Source organism: Asterias amurensis, chromosome 17, assembly GCF_032118995.1.
Source record: "Asterias amurensis chromosome 17, ASM3211899v1".
Lineage (NCBI taxonomy): Eukaryota > Metazoa > Echinodermata > Asteroidea > Forcipulatida > Asteriidae > Asterias > Asterias amurensis.
The window spans coordinates 8,282,577-8,309,546 of record NC_092664.1 but is presented as its reverse complement, the minus strand read 5'-3'; the positions used below and the strand labels follow the sequence as shown (position 1 = coordinate 8,309,546).

The following is a 26,970-nucleotide window of genomic DNA, read 5'->3' as shown; positions in this document are numbered from 1 at the left end:
TGACGTGCCAGAAGAAATCCAGGCAGTGGCTCCTGTAGTAGGAATATTGCACAAATTGGGTTTAAATCTTGTTAAAGCAATTTAAATGTTTAATGAGAAATGTGCCTTGCTCAAGGGCAGAAGTGTCATGACCAGGATTCAAACCAAAACTCTAATGCTGACAACACCAGAGCTTGGGTCCACTAAACAAGATCGTTCAACCACCATAAGGCCACGATACGGCACTGTTTCTCCCAAGTCAGTCCCCAAAAAATAGTGTCACTCGATTTTCAATTTACTCGGCACAGCAGATTTTGTATAATAAAAATAATCATGTGTATCGCACTTTTTCAAGCTATTGTCCTAGGTCATTTCCAAATACACGTCTACAGCTACGGCTATGGCTGTTGCTAAGGGTGTTGCTAAGGACGTCCTATACCTCAACGCACAACGACGGGGAAATCTAGCTGTAGCCGTAGCTGTAGCCGCATATTGGGACTGGACCTAATAAGTAGGCCACTAAAAAATCTGGACCATGACTACTTACCAGAATCTTCAAAGAAGAACTCACTGCATTCAGCATTTGATTTAGCCTGTAAATTTACAACAAGACAAATTTAGGAATTATTTAGGTAATTATTTGCAAAAATGTTTCGTGACAGAATTTAATTTTTTTGATAGTCTACTCTCATACAATGTACCAACGCAAACAAACAGAACTTTGTCGTTTTTTTGAGAAACTTCGCTCAGCCAGGGGCCTAATCTCATGGTTCTGCTTACCGTAAGCTAAGGATCAGTGCTTACGGAAGCAGGGAAATCCGCGCTTACATGGACGTCAAGTGTATTTCACGGGTTAGCAGGAAAATTTGGGCTTTTGCGCGTGCAAACTTCACATTTCTTGGCATTCTGCCCTTACACAGCTAGCGCAGAAATTTGGTGCTTGCACGTTAGCGGAGTGGTGATTGTAAGTGCAGAATTCGACGGTATATAAGCAGAGCCACGAAATTGGACCCTGTTCAGCAGTGTGAAATACTTACATTGGGGATTTTCCCAAGGTTGTTGACTCTCAGTTGTTTACCAGCGTCACCACTGGTTCCCAGCATATAGTAGATGGTACCCGGCCCTCCGGCTTCTGCCACTAGAGTGACAAACAAATTTAGAGACAAATTCAGAGAAGAAATTTCACTCAGCTGCTGTGCATTATTGGTAACAGGAGTCTCGTATTAAATGGGTGAACTTTTCTCACAGTGTGGCCTCATAGCTGGGAATCGAACCAAGACCACAGTGGTGAGAGGCGAGCACTTTACACACAAGCCAACCATGCCACCAAAATTTTCAATGAATCTCAATAGAAATAAATACAGGCCTGGAATTTCATGCAGGCCACGAAGATCATTTAAGCCTTCTTGAGATATGGCAGACACAATGCTACAACACTATAAGGTTTAGGTAAATTTGTGTGTATACACCCAAACCAAACAGTACACTCCTATCATGTCCGCCGTACCTCAAAAAGGCTTATGGCCTCCGTTGCCCCTAGTCTTGGCCTTGGTGCCCCTTCAAAAGTTTCACATTGGCTTTAAGATTTTCCAACTGGAAGTGCCCTTTGCACTAAATCCACTTGCGCAACATTTATGGCGTAAGTTGCGCCATAAACGTTGCGCAAGTGGACTTACGCAGTTGACTAAAGTTTCGTGAAATCGGCTGCAGGCCTGTAAATGATCTTAACCTGAATACGTATTGTCTTTTTTTATTTGTACACTCACCATTAGCTCCACTCTCCGTGCAGAGGTCACTCGCTGAACCTGCAAAATAAAATACCAATAACTGTAAAGACATCTGCTCTCGAGTAAAGCCCGGTTCATACTTCCTACGAATGCAAATGTGAAACACACGTTGATGTCTCAAACTCGCAACTAATAATTCGCAGCAGTTGAGCTGTGCTCGACTCTTGCGAATATTCGCAGCAAAAACAGAGTTGTGACGTCAAATTTGCTCCGCATTCGCATTCGCAGGAAGTATGAACTGGGCTTAAGAAGGGTTGTGGGTTCAAATCCCACAATAAAAATATAAATATAATTCAAATATGTTTTGGCATTTACGAAGAAAAAAAATGTTTTTTTGAAATTATCACTCTTGTTGGTCTGTTTTGGCTTGTTTCTCCATACTGATAATTTTGACAATTGACTCATTTAAAGGCACTGGACATCTTTGGTATTTGTCAAGGACCAGGGCCCAATTTCATGGCTCTCTTTACCGCCGATTTCTACACTTACGATCACCATTCGCCACTATTGGCAAGCGCCGAATTTCTGCGCAAGCTGTGTAAGCATAGAATGCTTAGTAACAAGGAGTACACACGCGCACAACCCCAAATTCCCTGCTAACCCGTGAAATACGCTTGACGTAAGGACATAATTCCCTGCTTCCGTAAGCGCTGAATTCTGTGCTTACGGTAAGCAGAGCCATGAAATTGGGCCCAGTATTCTTACTTGGTGTGTCCCAACATATACATAAAATAACAAATCTGTGGGGTAAGTTGGTCATCGAAGTTGCAAGGAAATAATGAAAGAAAAAAATTTAAAAATTTGTGCTTTCAGATAAAAGTACAGTAAAAGGCTTCAGGCCTGAAGTCTTTTAATATTTGAGTGAGAAATTACCCTTTTTTCAAGCAGATTACTTCAGAGGGAGCCGTTTCTTACAAAGTTTAATCATACTATCAACAGCTCTCCATTGCCAAGTAAGTTTTTAATGCTAAACATTATTTTAAGTAATTACCAAACACGTCAAGTGCCTTTAACTTGATCGCACCACAAATGGTTAAAACTACCTTGAGTATATCCATAAACAGCAACAGCCAGTGCAATTCCACGGTTCCATGAAGTAGCTTTAAACCGTATTCTCTTCGCCAAGACTGGAACATCAAAGTTATTGCGGACCACTCCATTTCCATTAGTGTTGCCGGCAAACTCAACATTTGAGCCACTTTTTAGATTCTGAAATAGAATTAAAGAGGATGCGCCGTGATAGGAAGGGTTTGGGTACTTGTTAGTAGGACACAAAACAAAATGTCCACAGATTCACATTCAACTTATTCGGTTTGAAGATGGTAGAAAGCTTCCCTTAGAATATTACTTAAAGAGGTGCTGCAGTTTTTGAGTAATGAGTAAAAACAATGTCTTCAAAAATAATTTTTGTCTAAACAGACAAAAATTATTTAAACATGTTCGACGTATTAATACCAATACTGGTATTTACGCGACTCTCCTGAAAACATTGCTCTGTGATTTTCACCTTTTTTTTCTCAAAAACTTGATGACTAATGAAGCTGAAACTTCTACAAAAAGATTATACTACATATATCTTCATGCGAAGTGAGTAGGGCTTCATGTTTTGGCCAAAAACTTGATCTACAACAGGTACCAAAACCCTTTAAGGGAATGCAAATTTATGTTTTTGTTCACCACAGGTAATTTTTATTACAAACATCTTCATTCACAGTCAGTAGGGATTAATGTCTTGGCAATAAACTTGATCTACAAAACGTACCAAAACCGTTTAAGGGAATGCAACTTATGTTTTTGTTCACCCCAAAAAATAAAAATGTCAAAGGTGAAAAAGCTGGCAGCCAAGTGTAATGGCAAGCTTTGATGGCGACAGAAAACATTCTTACCTTGTAAGTTGCCAAGTTTCCTGTTCCAGGATCAATCTGTAGTTGATATGCCTTGACGTACTGCGGACTGCCATCTCGTGGGCAATTAGAGTTACATCCCTTGGTTGCAACACCAGAGAGGTACACCGTCTCCTCAAAGGTTACCTCTAAATATTGGGATTGGGTATTTGAGGAGGGTTTCCAGAATCCCGAATTGCTGATGAGACCCATGGAGGCGGAGTAGGAACTGTATTTTGAGGAGGAACTCAATGAAGCGACAACGAGGCTCGAATCTTCAGAACCGCCTGTGAAGGAACAAAGAAACAAAGTTGAGAAGCAAGTGAAATTCACACTTAGCAAGTTAGCTTTGAATAATGTCTGGTCAAGTAACTTGCTTAGTGCACTTATCGAAAAGAAAAAAGGTGCGCCCCGGTGTTCCTAGTTTGATTGGCAGCATATTGCGCCATAGCACCTTGTTAAACATTACATGGTGCTATGTAAAAGGACTACATCTCATAATTCAAACGTAGTCCAACATACCTTGTAGGAAAATACTGAATGTTGAAGTGACTTGAGTGTCACTGAGTGACGGATATGCGCTTCAAGAGCACTGGACTCAAGCTCTGTTGTTTCTAAACAGCAGAGTGTGGGCAGGTCTCAAGTCAATTTAGTCCATGTCCAAGTCAAGTCCCAAATCCTAAAGTGATGCGACTCGGGTGTGTCTTGAGGTATCAAACTTGATTCCCCATCTAATACTAGCTTCTTGTATAGCGCTTTATCACACCCCCAGGGGTGTACCAAAGCGTTCTGTATTTTTTCCTTCAAGGTGCGAGACCTATTTATGGTTTACAAGGTGCTGTGGCGCAATATGCTGCCAATCAAACCAGGAACACCAGGGCCAACCCCTTCTATTTTGGTCGATAACTGCACTGTGTTTTTTTATGTGCATTACACAATGCATGGGACCTACACAATATTGGTTATAGTGTTTTACTTAAGGACACAGGTGTCAAGACCGAGACTCAACCCTCATGCTGATCTGAAACACCAGAGCTTGTGTCCTGCTCATTTAACCACTTGGTCACGACACAATTATGGCTTCAGACAATTTTGAACGGTCATTTCAGCAATCTGGCCATACTGACTATACAGTGCTTTCACATACATCAGGGTAAAGTAAAACACAAATACTATTCTTTATCCACGATGCAAAACTTTGAATCGATTAAAATATATCTCACCAGTTCTCCCTCCATATGCGAATGTCTCACCGCCAAACGACCCAGTATTGTAGGTAAGGACCACTCGTCCACCACTGCCACCACCACCATCATTGCTAGCACCTCGCCCTGCAACATGAAACCATTATATAGATACGTAGAATGAATAAAGACACGGTTTTCAAGTAACACACGTTTCAGACAGGCGCTCAAGAGTCGCGCCAAACCAACTTCTGAATCAAGCACATGAAAAGTTTGAGTGACTGGATGCGCTAGAGTGAGCTACATTATGAGTGAGCCGCTACTTCTTGATGTTTTAGCCAGCATGGTCTGACAAGGCTCATTAGCTATCTAGCATGTCATGGGCTGGCTGAGAGGTCTGTGCCCAATTTCATAAAGCTGTTGAGCAGAAAATACCGCTTGACGAATTTCCTTGCTTAACAAAAATTGAGTGGGGCACCATAGTCACAACAATGTAAACTTTATGTAATTTCCGTTGGTGACCTGTTTATGTTTTAAAGCAATACTTTTCTGTGCTTAGCAAATTTGTGTGCTTACAGGCTTTATGAAATTGGGCCCAGATGCATCACACTCCGGTTCTGATGGCCGAGACTTCAGGGCCCAATTTCATGGCTCTGCTTACCGCCGAATTGTGCGCTTGCGGTCACCACTCTTCGCTAGCATGGCAAGGGCAGAGTAAGCGAAGAATGCTAAGTAACACGGACTTTGCAGGCGCACAAGCATGCCTCCTAACCTGTGCAATATGTTTGACGTAAGCGCAGAATTCCCTGCTTGCGTAAGCGTTTGCTTTTAAGGTAACCAGAGCCATGAAATTTGCCCCTTGGCCCCTTTACTTTCAAAGCAGAAAATACTGCAATTTTCTCTTCTTAGCAAAAAATGAGTGGGGCACCAGTCCCAACAATGACAACCTAATGTAGTTTTGGCTGGTAACCTATTTCTGTTAAGCAATACGCTTCTGTGCTTAGCAAGCTTTTGTGCTTAGAGGCTTTATGAAGTTGGGCCCTGGATGTTCTGTGGCCTTTGGGCAGATACACACCTGTGGTGCCTAGGACGTCCTTTGTGGATAAAATTGCAACAAAAGGAATTTAATTTCAGGAAGTTCCCAAACATCAGCAGCCACAATCCGGTATGTGCATATCGGATAGCGACGCTCCTGCTGGCACCTAGCCTTTGGTCAAGTTACCTTGTCAACCAAAGATGGTGGCTGTGTAAGTGGAGAATCAACTGTAAGCAGGACCATGAAATTAGACCTCAGTTGTATTTACTTGTCACAACGGCAAATATTAATTTGATTGAGAATCTGAAGCTGAAAATGAACTTACTCTTTCAATAAAAGGTGTACATACTTGTTGACAAAACTACTACATGTATTCAGAGATAAAAAAACATGAACTATGAGTGCAAAGCATGAAAGCTTGCGAGCCTGAAACCTTACTGTAGTGAAGGGTGTTTCATATGGTGTTATTTTTCATTTTCTTATGAATTTGATCTAGTGATAAAATATTTAAAAAAAATTATATTTTCTTTTTAATAGTGCTTATTGTTTTTTTTATAAATTAATTTGTTTGTGTGGTGGGGGTTTCCAGTAAAAGAAGGGGGAGAAATCACTTCCCTGTGTGTTACAAACCTCCATTCGCTGTGATTCTTCCATTGCCAGACACCTGGACAGTCTCAATAATGACGATCCCACCGCTGCCACCGCCTCCGCTGCTTCCACTAGCATCACCGCCATCCGCGGATATTATGCCATTAATCTGAGCACTTCCAGTGGAGATGATTTGGATGATTCCACCCCCTGGGCCACCACCAGAGCCCCCTCCTCCACTACCCTGCTGGAGGCTCGGGGAGCTCCCACCAGTGAAGTCGCCGTAAGCCTGGGATTCACCGGCTGTGAGATAGCGGTTGGAGGACCTGCCACCTCGACCACCATAGCTGCCTGAGTAATCAAAGTACAGCACTTGTAAATAACATAAAGTTGGTAGCTTGGTAACTTTAAGTCCCATGAGGATAACCTTCCGTATGGCACCACCATTTTTTCACTCATTTTTACAAAAATGGATATCTCATTGAGGTAAACTAGGCACTATTACTTCATATCGAATAAAAAAAGTGGTGGCGCCATACAGAAACTTTTCCCCACTTGATGATACCCTCGTCGAGGTCTCCGAGTCCTACTCCTAGAACTATAAGGGTATGTTCCGCTATCGTCTCTACAAACATCATAGAGTCATGAAACACCAGAAAGTCCGGGTCGAATATTTTTGCCCTGCACGTTTGTTGTAGAGCTAAAAGTTGTTGTTTTTTAATCAGAGCTCGCCAAAATCAGGCTCCATGTGTTCTTTGAACTCTCATTGACATTTGACTATAAACATTGTTTTATAAAAAGATAAAAATACCGTAATTCAGCTAAGATCCCCATCAAAACAAAAATGGCTACAGTCGAGTTGTATGATTAAAATAACAATAAAAATTGATTTATACTACTCCAATTCCAAGCAAAGCTGTTCAAAGGCACATGACATGTATGAACGATAAAAATATTAAACCATTAAAAGCAGTGGACACTATTGGTAGGCTTAAAATAATTGTTAGCATAAAACCTTACTTGGTGACGAGTAATGGGGAGGGGTTGATAGTTAAAAACATTGAAGTGACGTAGTCTTTGAGAAAGAAGTTATTTTCCATAAATTTGATTTCATGACCTCAAGTTTAGAATTTGAGGTCTCAAAATCCAACATCTGAAAGCACACAACTTTGTGTGACCAGGGTGTTTTTTCTTTCATTATTATCTCGCAACTTCGATGACCATTTGAGCTCAAATTTTTACAGGTTTGTTATTTTATGCATATATGTTGAGATACACCAAGTCTTTGACAATTTAATACCAATAGTGTCCAGTGTTTTTAAACAATCTAGGAAGTAAACATTAAAATATAAAAATACACACTTGTTTAAATTGCAGAGAACCATATACAAAACATACCAAACAAACCCACAGGTCCTGGACCAGTGCAGCTGCGCATAGCGTACTGGTTATCTTGGTAGACTTTTTACAAGCGCAGCTACCGGCCGTAGAAAAAGTATTTGACAGTGCATGCACATGGCCAGCCCAAACTTCCTTGAGATGTCTGGCCATGTGCGTGCGTGGGTGCGATGTCAATAATTTTTCCACAGCTGTTTACTGCGTTTGCAAAAATTCTGCCAAGCTAACTCATTGGTGCTGGTCTCGGAAAGCTATGGGCTTGTTTTGTACACAAACTTTCTACTCCGTTGCCATTTTTGTAGTTACTAAATTCTGTTTGGAAATATTGTTGGTACAATACAACCCAGGTGTTCATCTTTCCTTGTTGTCCCTTTTGTTTATTTGTCTTTGCGAGTCTTTATAAAAATTATACGCAGTGGGCACTGTTAGCATGGTTAGTCTGTCAATCTGTTATTTAAGGGTACATAAAAAATTCATAAGCTAGCCAATTGGGTCCTACTACTTGCCGTCAACTCGCTTTCAACTCACTTTCGCGCCATCAACTCATAAAATTTACATGAAAAATGTATAAATGGGGCACGGAAGTGTTAAGTCTGGGCTAAACTACATATTTCTCATGGTTTTCGGTTAAATTTCATTCACAAAAAAGGACTTTGAGTTGATAAAAAAGTACGAATCATTGGCATCTTGGGCCAAGACTAATCAATGTAAAAAGCAAGATTTGGGCCCGACGGTTTTGCTGCTTCGAGATAATTTTTTCACAAGAAAAAAAACTCAACTTACGCGAATTCTCTTATAGCTGATACATCACAGTTCTATGCTTCTTTTGTGGATTTTAAATGTATATTGGTTGATAGCGAGTTGACGGCACAAGTGAATTGACGACAAGTTGACAGCAAGTAGTAGGACCCAGACAATAGACCTTATGCATTGACGTCATCCAGCCGCCATCTTTGAGGTCAAACGGTGACAAAACAATGAAAACGCAATGAACAACCTCCTTTTGACCTCAATGCGGGAGCGCTGTACTGAAATGACATCATGTGCATTAAGGTCTATTACTATTAGCTTCCCAATCCCAGGTTTTGTCCATCTTATTTATTAATAATGTTGGCTATGTCGCAAAATGTATTTTATCATGTGAAGGCAATACCCAAATAAATGTTTTATTGAATTAAATTGAATTGAATCAATTCAGATATTCCTTTTTGTCAAAATTTGTGAAAAACTGGTGGCAGGATGAGGGGGTCAGCGTCAAGCTAGCACCGGATTCAGCACCGGATTCAAGTGTCGCCCTTATTTTGGTTGTAACCAGGTAACAGCCAGTCGGCTATTGTATGTTTTTAAAAAGGTTTTCAGATACAGTTTCCCAGTTTAGGCCTGAAGACGGTATAACAAGGAAGCAAACAGGCCTAAAACTGTATCTGAAAACCTTTTTAAAAACATAAAATAGCCGACTGGCTGTTACAACCAAAATAAGGGCGACACTGAATCCGGTGCTTCTACCTCTAGCTTGACACTGGGGATGAGGGGTCGTGAGTGAGGGGTGCAGAACAGAGAGTTTTTCTTCACAATGAATTGAATGATGATTCATTCTAGAATCTATGGTAATTTCAAACAAGTTTACCTGTTGGAGAAGATACCCGAAGTTTTTCGAAGCAAACCCGATCATTCAAGCTGGAATAATGCAGGATAAAATGCAACAGTTGCCTACTTAGGAGTAGGTGACATGTCGCTCATGTCAGCAGCGACGCGCGCACGTGGTTCTATTTCTACGACTTGTTTATGTTAGCGCCCTCAATTTTACTACAAATCAAGTTTAGAGGGCGCCCTCTTTTTGTTGGGCGCGATCGGTCAATCTGCGCGATCAACCGATCGCGCTGCGCTATTGAACGATCGCGCTGCGCTATTGAAATATCTATTGGTCGCGCAGCAATCGGTCAATCTGCGCGATCAACCGATCGCGCTGCGCTATTGAACGATCGCGCTGCGCTATTGAAATATCTATTGGTCGCGCAGCAATCGGTCGATCGCGCAGCAATTGGTTGATCGCGCAACAATCGGTCGATCGCGCAACAATCGGTCGATCGCGCAACATTCGGCAACGAACATGCGCGATCAACCGATCGTGCGGGAATGGCTCGGCGCGATCGGCCGATTGTGCAGGAATGATTTTGCGCGATCGGCCGATTGTGCAGAAATGGTTGTGAGTAATCGGCCGATTGTGCAGGAATGGTTTTGCGCGATCGGCCGATTGTGCAGGAATTGTTTGGCGCGATCGGCTGATGTTCAGGGGCCGAATTCACAAAGATGTAACATTGATTGTAACTGCAAATCAACCGTAGTGTGATGTCACTATATAAATCACTAACATGTCCTGCTATGAATTTTATTGCTTTGAGAAATCGCCCCAAGGAATAGTTTACCTGCACGATCGGTCGAACGCGCGAAACCATTCCTGCACGATCGGTCGATTGTGCAAACCCATTCCTGCACGATCGGTAGATCGCGCAAAACTTTTCCTGCACGATCAGTCCATCGCGCAAACCCATTCCTGCACGATCGGTAGATCGCGCAAAACCATTCCTGCGCGATCCGCTGAAAACGGAAAAAAAAATACTCGTAGCGCAATCGGCCAATCGCGCAAAGATGTCATTGCGCGATCGACTGATTGATGCGCGATCGACCGATTGTTGCGCGATCGACCGATTGCTGCGCGACCAATTGATCCTAATTTGATCGTTCAAAAGCGCAATGTCAAACAACCACAATGTCAAACAACCCAAGAAATAAAAACAAAAGATTGACAATTGATGAAGAACAAATCGTACACTATTTCATTGTTCGTCTTGTCTGTCTTCTTGCGTCCTTGTTTTGTCGTTTGTTTGTCTATACCTCTGTCTTAAAATCATTCTTGCCTTACAGGCAGTGGACACTGTTGATAATTGTCAAAGACTAGCCTTCACAGTTGGTGTATCTCAACATAATTATGCATGAAATAACAAACCTGTGAAAATTTGAGCTCAATCGGTCATTGCGTGATAATAATGAACTAACAAAACACCCTTGTCACACAAAGTGGTGTGCGTTTAGATGGTTGATTTCGAGACCTCAAGTTCTAAATATAAGGTCTCGAAATCAAATTCGTGGAAAACTACTTCTTTCTCGACCACTATGGCACTTCAGAGGGAGCCGTTTCTCACAATGTTTTATACCATCAATCTCTCCCCATTACTCGTTAGCAAGAAAAGTTTTATGCTAATAATTATTTTGAGTAATTACCAATAGTGTCCACTGCCTTTAATGTTTGGGCCAGCTCGGAGTTTAATGATTTTAATTGTATGTGTCGTTTTGTACTTTTTTATGTTATTATCTACATTTTTAAAAATTCATGCTTTTATTTTCTGTATTTTTATAAACATGTATGTTTTTTGTTGAAGGGGTCTGGAGAAGCACATCGCTTTGATGACAGTTTTTAAAACTTTTGCCTTAATACCCAGGACGGCCCCTGCCAACAAAGAATTATGTCCGAAGATTTAAAATAAGAAATAAAATAAATAAAGGGCTGTTTTCAAGAAGCCTCGGCTTACTCTAACAGCCTCATATAACATGCTCTCTCTCCCCTCTTGTCGGCCTACGTAGTTCATTCCTAGTTATTTATTTATTGGCTCTAACACATTTTATTATTTTGTACACTTTATGCGTTTTTAATTTTGTTTACCTACCATAAATACTCAAACACTTTAGGAATGGAATAAAAGTCATGTGACGTGCCAAAACCCCAATATTTACTTGTGTTTGCAATGAAATTTTGGCTGGGAACAAAATCGTGACCGCGAAAACACCGAGGCTCGTGGTTCTTTTGTATTAAACATTATGATATGTACATGGTATTGACATTTCTTCTTATAACCATAGAGAAAGGACACTGATGTAGGCCTATTTTGAAACTATGAGAAAGGGGAGAAAAAGAAAGGAAAACCACAACAAAACTACAAAGAAAACTCAGAAGGGATTGTTGCCTGGCTCTCTATTTAAGAAATAAAAGCCGTGCATGGCCCATTAACTTAACAAAAGAGTGTTTGGCCCCGTTGCCATGGAAGCAGCTCTTACTTTGGGTTGTTTACAAACTACCCGCGTGAAAAGACCCTTTGCATGCTTTTAACCCCCCCCCCCCCCCCCCACACACACACACACATAGCCTACTCACCCATTAGAGAAAAAGCCATTGACTAAAGAAATTTTTGTCCACAACCATTTTTCTACATTATTAATTCGCTAGCATTGCGTACTATCATTCCATGGTTCAATAGAGGTCATCGTCAATTGGGTTTTGTGCAGTATTATTCTTGATTTTTTGTATTTTGATTAAAGTTTTTTAAACAGGTTTTATAATAGGAATTGTATATTGTCTATATTTTAAAGACACTTGACACCAATTGGTAATTGTCAAAGACCAGTCTTCTCACTTGGTGTATATAATAAAATAACAAACCTATGAAAATTTGAGCTCAATTGGTCGTCGAAGTTGCGAGATGATAATGAAAGAAAAAACACCCTTGTCACACGAAGTTGTGTGCTTTCAGGTGCTTGATTTCGATACCTCAAAATCTAATTCTGAGGTCTCGAAATCAAGTTATACTATCAACAGCTCCCCATTACTCGTTACCAAGTAAGGTTGTATGCTAATAAGGGAATCAATGTGTGGTGAAGAGGTTTTCAACTAGTGGTTTAAACCCAACGAGGCCTGGTTCTTGATAATTTTACCGAGACGAAGTAATTATTATCAAGAACCGGGCCTCGGCGGGTTTAAACCACTAGTTGAAAACCGATTCAAGACACTTTGACTCCCATTCATAAATACCTTTTCGGTCAAAAAACATAAAAACTTTTTGGTCAAAAAGTAAAATAAATGCAAAATTATATTTTTTCAATGATTTCTTTCAATACATCTATGAAATGGTAAGGCCCAGTCAAGGCCCTCGGGTAAACAACTCCTTATAAGGGAATGCTGTGCGCGTCGCGCGTATCGCGTGATGTGGCACAACTATTTCAGCCGTTGCTCTCGACCAATAGGAATGAAGAAACTGTATTAAAAGCACAGGTGCAAGCTCGCGTGTCACGCCCATGTTTCAACACTTTTTACTGGTCATAAACAAAGGTTTATACACACCCACGTGATGCGCTCTCCACCAATAGGAATAGCAAAACTGTCTGAGGTATTTATGAATAATTATTTTGAGTAATTACCAATAGAGTCCACTGCCTTTAAACTTTTTATGATTTTTTTTTCTCTTGTTCTGTGCCGTTGTATGTTGTTTTTGTCTGGATCGCCTTTAGGTAGTGACCATTTTTACATTCTGGTTATCCAAGCAGGCTTGTTCTCTGTAGTCTTGTTTTTGTTGTTATGCGTGTTAGTTTCTCTGTATGTAGGCTACTGTTTGACTGGAAATAATATAAACATAAATAAACAAACTTTTTTTAAAACCTCACAGCCCGAGTTGTTGTCAACAATTCCTTTTTAGGAACGGAATTATTATTGAAACTACTTCTATTACACAAACACAAAACACTCAATAATTCACAACGGGGTCTATAGTTCCAGTGAATTCAAAGCTGTTTATGACTATGCTACTTCACAAAAGAGTGCTTGGCCCAGTTGTCATGGGAGCAAACACCATTGCTTTGTTCGAGTTTGTTCACCACACACAAGCTGGCCCATGTTTTGTAATGCATTGCCAAGGGAAATTTTCCATTCTATTTCTTCTTCCAAGGACTATACATTTTGGTTTTACCCATATACTGTATATGTTGGGCGCGATCGGTCAATCTGCGCGATCAACCGATCGCGCTGCGCTATTGAACGATCGCGCTGCGCTATTGAAATATCTATTGGTCGCGCAGCAATCGGTTGATCGCGTAGCAATCGGTCGATCGCGCATCAATCGGTCGATCGCGCAACAATCGGTCGATCGCGCAACATTCGGCAACGAACATGCGCGATCAACCGATCGTGCGGGAATGGCTCGGCGCGATCGGCCGATTGTGCAGGAATGATTTTGCGCGATCGGCCGATTGTGCAGGAATGGTTATGTGCGATCGGCCGATTGTGCAGGAATGGTTTTGCGCGATCGGCCGATTGTGCAGGAATTGTTTGGCGCGATCGGCTGATGTTCAGGGGCCGAATTCACAAAGATGTAACATTGATTGTAACTGCAAATCAATCGTAGTGTGACGTCACTATATAAATCACTATGGTGATACTGAAAATGAATTTTGTCCTGCTATGAATTTTATTGCTTCGAGAAATCGCCCTAAGAAATAGTTTACCTGCACGATCGGTTGAACGCGCGAAACCATTCCTGCACGATCGGTCGATCGCGCAAACCCATTCCTGCACGATCGGTAGATCGCGCAAAACTTTTCCTGCACGATCGGTTGATCGCGCAAAACTTTTCCTGCACTATCGGTTGATCGCGCAAACCCATTCCTGCACGATCGGTAGATCGCGCAAAGCCTTTCCTGCACGATCCGCTGATAACGGGAAAAAATACTCATAATCGGTCAATCGCGCAAAGATGTCAATGCGCGATCGACCGATTGTTGCGCGATCGACCGATTGTTGCGCGATCGACCGACTGCTGCGCGACCAATTGATCTTAATTTGATCGTTCAATAGCGCAGCGCGATCGGTTGATCGCGCAGATTGACCGATCGCGCCCAACATATATACCCAGTATTTTCCCTATGCGCTAAAAAATCACAGGCATATCATTCGGATGGAATACCAGCTAGACCACCGAAGATTGCCCGGTCATGGGAGCTGGGCCCAATTTCATGGCTCTGCTTACCGTAAGCACAGAATCGGCGCTTACAAGCACAGAATCGGCGCTTACGGAAGCGGGGAATTATGTGCTTACTGCAAGCGTATTTCACGGATTAGCGGCGAATTTTGGCTTCTGCGCGTGCGTACTTCACGTAACTCGGAATTCTGCGCTAACAATGCTAGCGCAGAAATTCGGCGCTTGCACGGAGAATCGCGATCGTAAGCGCAGAATTAGGCGGTACCAGTTATTTTGTTTGCCCCCCCCCCCCCTTGGGTCACTCCAAAGTAACTTTTCAGAAATAAAATAATAGAAAGAAGTCACATGTTTTTTTATACTGTTATCTAAGCCTTTAATGATTGTCCGGCGCAACCATATCAGTTTGCATGTATAAGATCCGGGAATAGGGATAAACTAGGAATAAATAGTAAGCCTAAACTTGCGGGTAAAACCATGTGAAAATCTCTGTGGGAGTGTTGGCCCTTAGAGAAAGCCGACATGGTCTAATCAGGACCTTGCAGAGGAACAATGATAATTGCTAGGAGCTGTCTTCAGTTATCAGGCTGAACCACAACATCTAGTGTGTGGACACGATAAGACGATCAGGAGAATACAGGTTGTGATTGAGCTTGATTTATACCCACTAGAGGGATGCACATTTTGGGCGGGAAGGGTCCAAGCTGTTCTTGACCGCATGGTCTGTGCATCCACCCCCTAGTTACTCGTCCTAACTCAAGATGGGATTAATCCTAGCGTTTCGTGAAATCGGCTGTGGTGCCTTTAAATCTCAATATTCCCTAACCGTATTGCAGTGTAATAATAACTGGAACTGCCAAGTTCGATGTAAACAGATAATAATGACCCCATTATTGACTCATCGGTGCTAATGGCTCATTCAAATAATTGATATGAGCAAAGGTTGAATCTTGTGTGTTGCCAGCTTTCAAATTCGGAACAGATTGTTCACACAAGCAGCGTTGTAGCTACGGTGTGCGGCCTGCCCTACACCAGGACTCACGATTTTGCCATGCACTCTAAGCAAACACATTGTGCTGCCCAGCACAGACTTCCAAATAAGACAATATTAGTGTCTACTGTGCATTGATCTATAAGAAGCAGCATCAAATGTCACAGAGAGGCCGTTTATAGTAGAGTAAGCAGAGACTTGAAGAAAACAGCCCTTTACAAACAAACAGACAAACAAACAAAACAAAACAAACAAACAAACAAACAAACAAACAAACAAACAAACAAACAAACAAACAAACAAACAAACAAACAAACAAACAAACAAACAAACAAACAAACAAACAAACAAACAAACAAGCAAGCAAGCAAGCAAGCAAGCAAGCAAGCAAGCAAGCAAGCAAGCAAGCAAGCAAGCAAGCAAGCAAGCAAGCAAGCAAGCAAGCAAGCAAGCAAGCAAGCAAGCAAGCAAACAAACAAACAAACAAACAAACGAACGAACGAACAAACAAACAAACAAACAAACAAACAAACAAACAAACAAACAATTACGAAGCAAGGACACAAGACAAACAAGACAAACAATAACATGGTGCACGGTTGTTTTCTTCATCCTTTTTCATCCCTTGTTGTTTGTTCTCGAGTTGTTTGACTACTTGCAAACTCATATTAGGAGGTACAACTTTGTAGATGTGCGAAAAATGTAATGACGTCAAGATGACGTCCCTTCTCATAATGGCCGTACGAAAACATGATTAATTTGTAAAAGAATTGCGTCATATCAAAATAGTTGCATTTTGATAAAAGTGCGCAGCGTCAATCGAGCGCCACGCAAGCGATGGCAGGTTTTTATCAAGTATGCGTAACTTTTGGGAGCTAATAGATCAGCGAAGACGAAACAAGGACAAGACGGAAAGTACGAACGCAACACAAATAAAAGTAGGCCTCACTAAGGCCAACGCAAAACGACAAAAGTAAATATGCTAGTAGAGAAAAAGCTCCGTAACATAACAAGGTGAGAGAGGGGGGCTCTTTTACACGAGTGGAACTCAACTGAAGCATAGGAAGAAATTACAATTAAAATAGTTAACTTGCGGGTACGATCATTTTGTAAATCTCTTCTGTGTGAGTGTTGGCTCTGAGAAGTGCCGGTTTGGTCTCGACGTTTCGACCAGTAACTCTGCTCGTCTTCAGGAGAATGATGGACTGCTGAAGACGAACAGAGAATACTAGACTGCTGTAGACTAACAACTATTACTTCGTTTTCCCAGAGGGAGCCGTTTCTAATCTCACAATGTTTTCATACTTTCAACAGCTCTCCATTGCTCATTAGCAAGTAAGTTTTCCCTCATGCTAACAATGCTAACAGTTTTCATGCTTACCAAGAGGGTGTTTTTCCGTCATTAATCTGTTGCAAATTCGATGACCAATATTGAGCCCTAAATCGCACAGGTTTGTTATTGAAGGCATATGTTGGGATAGGCCTACACTAGGTGAGAATACTGGTCTTTATAGCCCCTTTTCACACGTAAGCATTTTAGCATGGGTCCCTTAGGTTTTAAAGTTATACAAAATGTAACTCGTGTGAAAGGACAAAAACATTTGCTGCTGTCCAGGTTCTCTTGCAAAATCTTGCTACAATTAACAACCGTGCTTAAGTTAAGCAAGGGACCCCAGTTAAATCGATGTCGTGTGAATAGCACTTTTGACAATTACCAAGTGTCCAGTGCTTTGAGGAGTACCCTAAAAAGGTTATAGCCTACCTCCGGATCCGACAGAGTTGCCCCCACCGGGTCCACTGCCAGCCCCATAGCCGGACTGATCTGCTGAAATCCTCCCGGTGGATGCCACCGTCACGCTGCTGGCTCTTAGAGTAACATGTGAAGACGAGGTGGACTCGATCAACAGACTACCTCGAACATCCAGGCTACCGAGAGCATCGGCGAAGCCCGGTGGGGCGATGGAGCACGATACCCCCTCGGCGATTGTCAAATCTCCACCCAGACCGGGGTCCACACATGGTGAAGATGCAACTGATGAAATGCCGCAGAAGCAAATCCCAAGAAGCAGCACTCCCAACACATAAACTGAGTAATTATCAGTTACACACATTCTGCTATACCAAACTAACCGACCAAGTATATATCTTGTCCACAAGTCTGTTTGGAGTCCAAGTTGAAGAGAGCTTTTCGCCAGAGAGAAAACAACATTTCATTTTAGTAGTATACAAAAACACGTGCTGTGTACAACCCGAGCTTCAGTTTTAAAACTCAAACTTATTCTCAGCATCAACCGTCATGCAATATGGAAAAAGTCTGAAAGTCTCGGTTTTAATCATTGACTCTGAATATCCGCATTACGCTGATAACCAGGGCTGATAACAAAGTCATAAAATAGTCACTGTTGAAGTAGTTGATTTTCCCAACAGCTATGGTAAAAAATTCTTATTTGTTGTGCAGTTACTGTGTGAAGAAATTGCTGATACACAATAGAAAAAAAGAAGTCAATATATGCCTATTTTTTTCCCTCCAATCGCTCTGCTATCAATATCCGGCCGGACACAATAAATCGAGTGCGACGTGCCGTTTTGGTAGTGTCACACATCCAGGCAGAGTGCCAGGGACTTCCAGCTAGCCTTTTGCCAAGGCCTTCGTTGCTTTGTCAGCTTATGTATATAGAGCTGCGATCAAAAGCGACTGGAAGGGGAGGCCACTCGCTTGAGATACCGGCTCTATAAAGCTGTCCAAACCATGAGGCCTTGATATAAGTAAGGTAGTACAGGTGCCAGCAGATCTTTATCTATATGCAAAAAAATTCTATATCCCGAAATTAAATTCCTTTTGTTGAAATTTCATCCACAAAGGATTTCCGTAGGCATATACAGGTGTGTATCTGCCACAAGGTCACGGAACATCCAGGGCTTAACTTCACGGCTCTGCTTTTAACCGTACATTATAAGCAAAAGAACTGGCGCTTGTGGAAGCAGGGAATTCTGCACTGACGTCAAGCGTATTTTCACGGGTTGGCAGCCGAATTTGAGCCCAAAAGTTGCACAGGTTTGTTGCTGCATTTATTATGTTGGGATGTACCAAGTGAGGATACCGGTCTTTGAGAATAACTAAAAGTATAAAAGTATACCCCCAAAGTATGCATTAAAAGGATATCCATGTGATAAGGAGCTTCCCATTTCTGCTAAAGTTTTCTTTAAAGGCAGTGGACACTATTGGCAATTACTCAAAATAATTATTGGCATAAAACCTTTCTTGGTGACGAGTAATGGGGAGAGGTTGATGGTATAAAACATTGTGAGAAACGGCTCCCTCTGAAGTGCCATAGTTTTCAAGAAAGAAGTAATTTTCCACGTATTTGATTTCGAGACCTCAGATTTAGAACTTGAGGTCTCGAAATCAACCATTTAAACGCACACAACTTCGTGTGACAAGGGTTATTTTTCTTTCATTATTATCTCGCAACTTCGATGACCGATTGAGCTCAAATTTTCACAGGTTTGTTATTTTATGCATATGTTGAGATACTCAAACTGTGAAGGCTAGTAGTTGACAATATTACCAATAGTGTCCACTGCCTATAACAATACCCGATAGAAATGGTAAAGATTTCTCACCTGTCAGAAAAGTCAATGGAATGCACGAACAAACTTTTTGCACAGCACAGAGGAAGAGTACTATCATAGAAACAGCCTTGCCTGTAGAGCAACTACATAGACCTTATGCACATGACGTCATTTCAGTAGGGCGCCCTCACCTAGAGGTCAAAAGGAGGTTGTTCATTGGCCAATCCTGTGCGCCGTGCGTTTCGATTGTTTCGTCACCGTTTTTCCACTAAGATGGCCGCTGGACGACGTCAATGCATAAGGTCTATTCCCAAGCCGCTAGAACTATGACACAGATAATAGCGCCCCTGTTGACCCCTCCCGACCATGTGGCCCATGGGCGCCACCACGTGAGCTTCCACTTTTCTCGTGCGCACAACATAAGTTACTCATTGATCTTGATCTTAAAGGAATAATTGAACAGCTCCTTTCTAGGAACAACACTCGAGGAAGTCATGTCAGGTCAGAAGGGAGGAACTCCTAGTCACATTTGTGCGCACCTATGAGGGGTGTCGCCGAAACTTAGAGGGGCTAGTAACGCTGGTAAGTGTTAAGTAGGGGAGTGAATTCCAGTCTTTTACAGTATTGGGAAAGTATGATTTATGATAGGCGTTGGTTCTTGAGGATGGAATTCTAAGGGTGTGTGGGTTTGTGCATTCTTGGGGTGACAGCTGTGGGGTCTCTTAGGTTGAAGCTCAGATGTTCTTCCAGATCAAGTTGAATATGTTTGTGGATGATTTTGTGCATTGTGACAAGCCTCTGGTTGAGGCGTCTGTCTGGAAGCATCATAGAGCAAGGACTTGCTCTATGCTTGAAGTAAAGGTAGCTGGATTTCATTTAGCATAGGTAGACAGAGCTATATCCCTGATGAAGTTATTCGTGTTAAACCGTGCTGCGCATCTTCTGAATATTCATATTGGTGTACGGGTCCCAAATTGAGCAACAGTATTCAACGTGGGGGCGAACAAGACTCTTGTATAGGCTTGGATCTTTACCTTACGGGGAGCACTGCCTTTGATGTGATTTTGTCTATGTGTGTATTCCATTTCATTTCGGTAGAAAGTGTGATCCCTGGATATTTATGATTACACACTGCTTGCTGGCTGGATAGCTTGTATGAGTAGGCTATCTTGTTTGTTTTCCAACTGGAAATGGAAATGTTTCCTCTCCCATCTCTCAAGTAGTTTAAGGTCACTCTAAAGGGTCTCGCAGTCAGATGGTGTAGCAACTGGCCTATAGATCACACAGTCATCTGCAAATATGCTGCATTGGCTTGACACGATCAGGTAGGTCATTGATATATGAGAGAAATATGAGAGGACCAGGAAACGTTCCTTGAGGAACCCCGGATAACTTGTACACTGGCTTTGAGGATACACCCTTGATGACCACGCTGCCTCCCAAGAAGAAAGGATGAATTCCAATGAAGGAGACGTCTGCTGATGCCAAAGCGGTCTAACTTCAGTAGCAATCTACCGTGGGGGACCGTGTCGAAGGCCTTAGGCGAAATCTTATACAATGGCGTCAACTTGAATGTTCTCATTTGCTTCCGTTATCTTGTGGACTGTTGAAAGAGTTGGGTCTCGCATGATCTTCTAGCTCTGAAACCATGTTGGCAGGTGTTGAGAGAGCCTTGTGGTTGTCCAGGTGACACATGATGCGAGTGTAAATTACATGTTCAACTTCTTTGCAACAGAGAGATTGGCCTATAATTGGATGGGTCGGTACAACTACCTTTTTCTGTCGATTGTTGAGAAGTTGGCTTTGGGCCAAGCTGATGGCAAGTTACCCGTGTTGATACTTTGGTTGAAGATTTTGGTCAAGACTGGAGCAATCTCTGAAGCGCACTTTTATAGCACAAATTGGTGGATGCCATCTGGGCTCAGGGGCTTTGTGTGGAAGATAGCTTCTTCAGGAGATTGACGATTCCCTGGCGATGAACTATAAGGGGCGGGGTAACTCGAGGTCGACCATAGTGGGGAAGGAGGGGGATGCTGTACAGGTTAGTATCGTTCGTAGACCCTACCCACAGTTGGATGTGTGTGTGTGTGTGGGGGGGGGGGGGGGGGGGTGAGTAGGTATACACATTGAAACCGGGGACCTATAACAAAGAGAGGACAATAGGGTCCACAGTTCAGAGAAAGGTCTCCTACCCAATTGTAGCTCCGAGTAGAACACAGCTTTCGGCAGTCATGGTTCCTCCATCCTGGTAACATGGCCAATCCATCTGAGCTGTCGTTCCTCAATCAATTTTGTGACACTTGGCATGCCAGCCAAAACTGAAGAACCTTTGTGTTTGAGATCGTGTCCTGCCAGTGGATGCCCAGGAGGTGTTGGAGGTGTCGTAGTTGTACTTGCTCCATGATCGTGAGCTGGACCACCTCGTCCCCATCCCCGGCCGAGTCTTCCGGTGGGATGTGGAGCTTATCTTGTGGGGCGGAAGGGGCCGGGGGTAGGGTGCCAGAGGCCAACTGAGTATGCCCGACAATCTGTTGACAGTCTACAACAAAACTAAACTTACCCACTTCAGAAGTCAACACATTCCATGCACTAATTTAAAGCCAACCAGTTCCACACTAGTAATAAATGCACGCCAGACACCACCAGTTTATTCTCCAATGCTATATATTATTTAATCAATGTCTGAAAAGAAGAACATATGGATCACAAACTAAAACGGAATACAGCTTGTTTATAATTACATGTTTGTTATTTACAAATGTAAAGAATTTATATAAAGTCACTGAAGCAAACCCAGTTTGACTTTTCTTTGCCCCGAAATGCTGTGGAATATCTAACAAAGTCTATCAATTAAAATTGATTTTAGTTACTGATGACATATAACTTCAAATCAAAATGCTGATTGGGATTTTTTTCTGCATGTACCAAGTTCCAAATTTATTAGAAGGTAATGTGGGGTATTTCAAAGAACATTAGGGTTTTTAGAGGGTTTGTTAGGATTGTGTGCGAGGGTATATGAAGGATTGTGGGGGTGTTTGTGTGTGAATTCTTAAGAAAAGGGAGTATTATAGAACGAAAGCACGACCCCACAATCCTGATCTGTAAGATTGGGTGGGTATGTGTGGGTATCAGGAGGTACGTATAGGAACCAGGGGTATGTGCATGGGTACATGTTTTTTATTGAATAGTTAGGGGGTATTGGTGGTATCAAAAGGGCACAGAATGGTATGATAGGGTACATGAGGGTATGGGTCTATTGAGGCTTAAGCTGTAGACTTACACAATACTTTCTGGTTCAAAACTCTTGCTGTTTTGTTTGCATTGCTTAAATTGTGTGGCAATTTAGGCATGAGTTTTTGAAGAACACGTTGGAAATTCATGGTCGTCATGGAATAGTTTGGTTTCCCCTTAAACAAAAGACAAAAACAAGTCAATCAAAATACTTCACAGGGAACTTGGTACATGTAGAAAATGTATGCTACTTGGGCCTGCCCTTCATTGCAAAAATGTTCACAGTTGCACAGAGAAAGTTCACATGAAAAGGGAAGTCGGACATTTTTAAACAAGCACAAATTTACATTTTGTTTTATAAACGAAGGGAAGAAAGCGGAGATATTAATTTAAAAATAATAAAAGACAGAATGGGGATAGGAAATCTCTCTGTGCTACGGCGAAAAAAAGACATTGAGGGGTAGTTCCTGATTTTGTTTATGAAATTCTACACCTGATAGAAATGTTATAAGTTTATGGTTCTTGGATTTGTTAAAAAACATGACTTTTATGTTCTCTGAATAAAAATAATACAAATTACAATCCATTTTCCATATCCTTTAAAATGATTTGAAACAAACAAAATTACCCACAAGCAATTTCCTCTTTTAAAAATTACGCACGCAAGCAAACGCAATAGCAAATTATAGTAGGTTTTTTAATATTAAAAAAAAGTATATAGTTGTAACAAAAACCTTTTAAGGAAGTTCAGCATATAATGCTCTCTTTACAATTTTTTTCTTTGTTTTTTTTGTTGTTGCTAGAATTGTATTAAAATACACAGTCAGTCTTTTTAAACGACAAATTGATGTACAAAATAGGTCAGTTTTGGAATATACACAGGGCTCAAGTCAAGTAACACTTCCTGGTTGAACTTCATCAAGCTGATAAGCATGAGAATATGCTTAGCACAGACATTCTTGCTAAGCATCAATGGGTTACCAGCCAACATGCATATGTAAGTTATTGTAGTGACTGGTGCACACCAGTTGTCAGCAATTTCTGCTTAACAGCTTAATGAGGTTTCCCCCTCGATTGAAATACCAGACCTTAATCATGAAGCAGCCATCTTGTCTCTCCCCAATTCAAATCAATGTTAACCGTAGTGAGGCTGGGAGGGCCAAATTAGTCTGGTGCCTTCCCGGTTGTCAAATAAGAATCTGCATTCATTATTATTGATTGCATACGGGGAACGAGACGTACATGGCCACCGCATGATGTTGGCCTACAGTAAGGCCTAATATAATTACTAAGAATATTCACAATATTTAACACCACATTGTAGAAAAGGCACCAAAAAATACGTAGATTGATGTGTATATATCCCATGGCTAAAAATCTCAAATTTGCCCTGAAACGGGTCAACACATATGAAACCACGGTAAAAACCACCTACAAGCTGTACATTGAAAAAAAAGACTCTTGACTCTGCGACTAGTCATAGCAAGCAACTAATTATTGTGGTGGCACCCCACCTCAACCAGTCCGGCAGTTGAGCATGGAATTGCGATCTTGAAACGCGCATCATTAGGAAAAAAAACATGGCCAAGTTTCACAGAACCACTGAAATTTAGCTGATTTAGTGATAATTTGCTGAGGAAAAGACCAACAGGGGTGTTGTAAATGCTTTTCCACACTGAACTAGCCAGCAGGATCACTTGGAGGGAACTTTGTCTGGTCATCAAGTGTTTACATTGGTGTTTGGTTAAAAGATTACGGACTCTCAAGCAACGCTTGAGGCTGGGTTGCTCAAAAATCGTGGAGAGTTTGGAAGGTACCGCTAATCAGAAACATCATCAGAAAAAAAATGATGATGAGAAAAATTGTCACCTTTCACTTTTAATTTGTACAAGAATTAAGACTATTGATGTGTACTGGGCAGATACATTAAGGATTAACAAAGGAAAGGGATTTAGGGAGAGGGTTGGAGTCGACGTTGGGTTTGGCGAGGAGGTGGGACAGACAGACAAACGGCAGGGTTTTAAAAGACGCGCTCTTTCAATTCTAAGTATACATTATTACATTATTTACAAGCAAAAAACATTGTAGGCAACATTTCGTCAAAAAATATCTTCCTTGTTAAAAAAAAAAATTCAAACTGACTTGATCACTTCCACAAAAAAGAAGGAAACAGAACTTGTGTTTTGATCTGCAGTTGCTTTGGTATTAAAACATGATCGCTGGTACCTTGCAAAAAGTCATGTAACGGGGCACATGATTGGCTCAATGCAAACACAGATTGGAAAACCAGCCAATCAGGAAAGGTCTTGCTCAGCTTGGCTAAAAATTCTCATGAAGGACTTGTGCAAAGTTGAAGAACAAAAATCAAGCAATTATTAGTTGAAAATTACTAATTCAGAAATAAAAAAATACATGAATGTACAAAATCAAAATGGCTGAATACCCGTTCTTCCACGCAAAGGGAGGAACTCAAAATTCTTAACAATTAATTTATACAGTTGTGTTTTCCATTAATTACCACCTACATTTTTAAACAATCATAAAGAAATAAAACAAATTAAAAACGAACTCCCAGTTTTTGGCAAGTTTGATTGGGAATTAGAAAGATTAAAGTGAGAATATGGATTATGAGAGAAAAAAAATCTGGAAAAACTTTACCATACACATAATTCTTCCTTGAGTGATAACCGAAATACAAAAACCATGCCGGCCCAAGTTGTACTCAATTTGATGACTTTGCTTACCGTAAGCAAAGAAATCCACTTTCGGAAGCAGGGTATTTCACGCTTACAAATAGCGTATTTCACAGGTGAGCAGGGAATCATTTCTGGTGTGCATGCATACTCAACATTACTAGGAATTCTTCGCTTACACAGCTGGCGCAAAACTCAGCGCTTGCACAGTAAGCGGAGAATGGTGATAGCAAGTGCAGAATTCAACGGTTAGCAGAGCCATGATATTAAGCCCTGATTGTCATATTGGATTTAAAATCTCTGCAGATTTTCCAAGTTGAAGTCAGGAGTTTTACCGAGGCTGGGTTGGAAAATAGTCTGATACCTCGATATGAAATGATCATTTCAGCTGTTATTGTGGATGCTGAACATAGGGTACCTGACATACATGTAGACAAAATGGTAGCTCAACCGACTCCCCTTGTGAAGCTACCAAACCCAATGAGGCCTGTGCAGCTATTAAACAAACTTTTGGTTGCTTTTTATCCAGTTAAAAAACTCTTTATATGAACCTGCAAAAAATATTTACTCATTATTCTGTTTTAAAAAACGGTTTAAAAACTGGAAATATTGGAGTGGTTAAAAATGTAAAACCTCAATTATGAGTTTGGAGAATATCACATAGGTTAAATTGATGGAGATTTTGTTCAGAGTATTTTGTAAAAATTCTAAAAACACAATAACGGGATTAATTCTCAGGTTCTGATATCACCTGCTCTTTGGAGTTTGCGATCCAATCTCAAACTTTCATTCATAAAGACATCACAATCATCAAATGGAAAGTACAAACAAAACAATGGAACAAAAAATAACAATAATAATAGTCCCAAACAACCGTTAAAAATTCTCACCAAACAGGAAGATAACAACTACATTTAAAAAAATATTACAGTTCAAAGATCTGTGGCTCAACAAGTTCCCATATCACTTTTACAGATAAAAATATTGTTTCCACGGTTGTTCTGAAGAAGTTCTGCAGATTTACAACGATTGGAACAGTCAATTTTCCTTCAGGGGGGTGAGCGTTGGGGCTCGCGATGTGAGAGAAGTTACCCAGGCTGGTTGGTTTCCTTTAAATGTTTATCTGCGAGTTCAGTCTGTGCAACAACAAAACAAATATAAAAGTTATATGAGGAAGCAAGAATCAAGTTGGACTTTGATATTTTTTATCACTAGACACTAAGTACTACATTAATAACAACATATCTCATTTTAATGGTCATAAACTTTGTTATTTTTGAAGAACCATATCCTGTACATAAAACTCCATACTTGTTGGGACCACAAAGGTCCTGTATGTTCGAATAATAATAATAATAATAATAATAATTGTGGCTTCTTATATAGCGCATGTGTCCGTCACTCGGTGACGCTCCTGGTGCTGTAACATACAGTATTTCCTGCAAGATTTGGGGCTATGTTTTTGAATTATGAGACCTAACCCTGATAGCACCATGTAAGGTTTTTACAAGGTGCTGTGGCGCAATTTGCTGCCGATCGAACCAGGAATACTTAGGCGAACCCCTTCTCTTTTGCGATAAGTGCACTGGGTTCTTTTACATGTGTTACATAACACATGGGACCAACGGCTTAATGTCCCATCTGAAGGACTAAGCAATGTTTAAGTGTCTTGCTTAAGGACACAATTGTCACGACTGGGGATTCAAACCCACACTCTGCTGATCAGAAACACCACAGTTTGAATTCGGTGCTCTTAACCGCTCGGCCACGACCCTTGCACACGAGACTTGCACAGTATATTCGGAGACAACCTAATATGAATGGTCA

General features: G+C 41.2%; 1 protein-coding gene across 9 annotated transcripts in view; it reads right to left on the bottom strand.

The window, feature by feature from the left end:
• Positions 1 to 22,634: 22,634 nt before the first annotated feature.
• LOC139949924 (protein scribble homolog) overlaps positions 22,635 to 26,970 on the bottom strand; it is a 121,165-nt gene continuing 116,829 nt past the window's right edge. For all 9 annotated transcript variants that reach the window (XM_071948500.1, XM_071948504.1, XM_071948508.1 and 6 more), the window contains one exon: positions 22,635 to 26,279. In XM_071948500.1, coding sequence (XP_071804601.1) covers positions 26,275 to 26,279 — 5 coding nt within the window. In that variant the 3' untranslated portion in view covers positions 22,635 to 26,274. The remainder of the gene's footprint in view (positions 26,280 to 26,970) is intronic.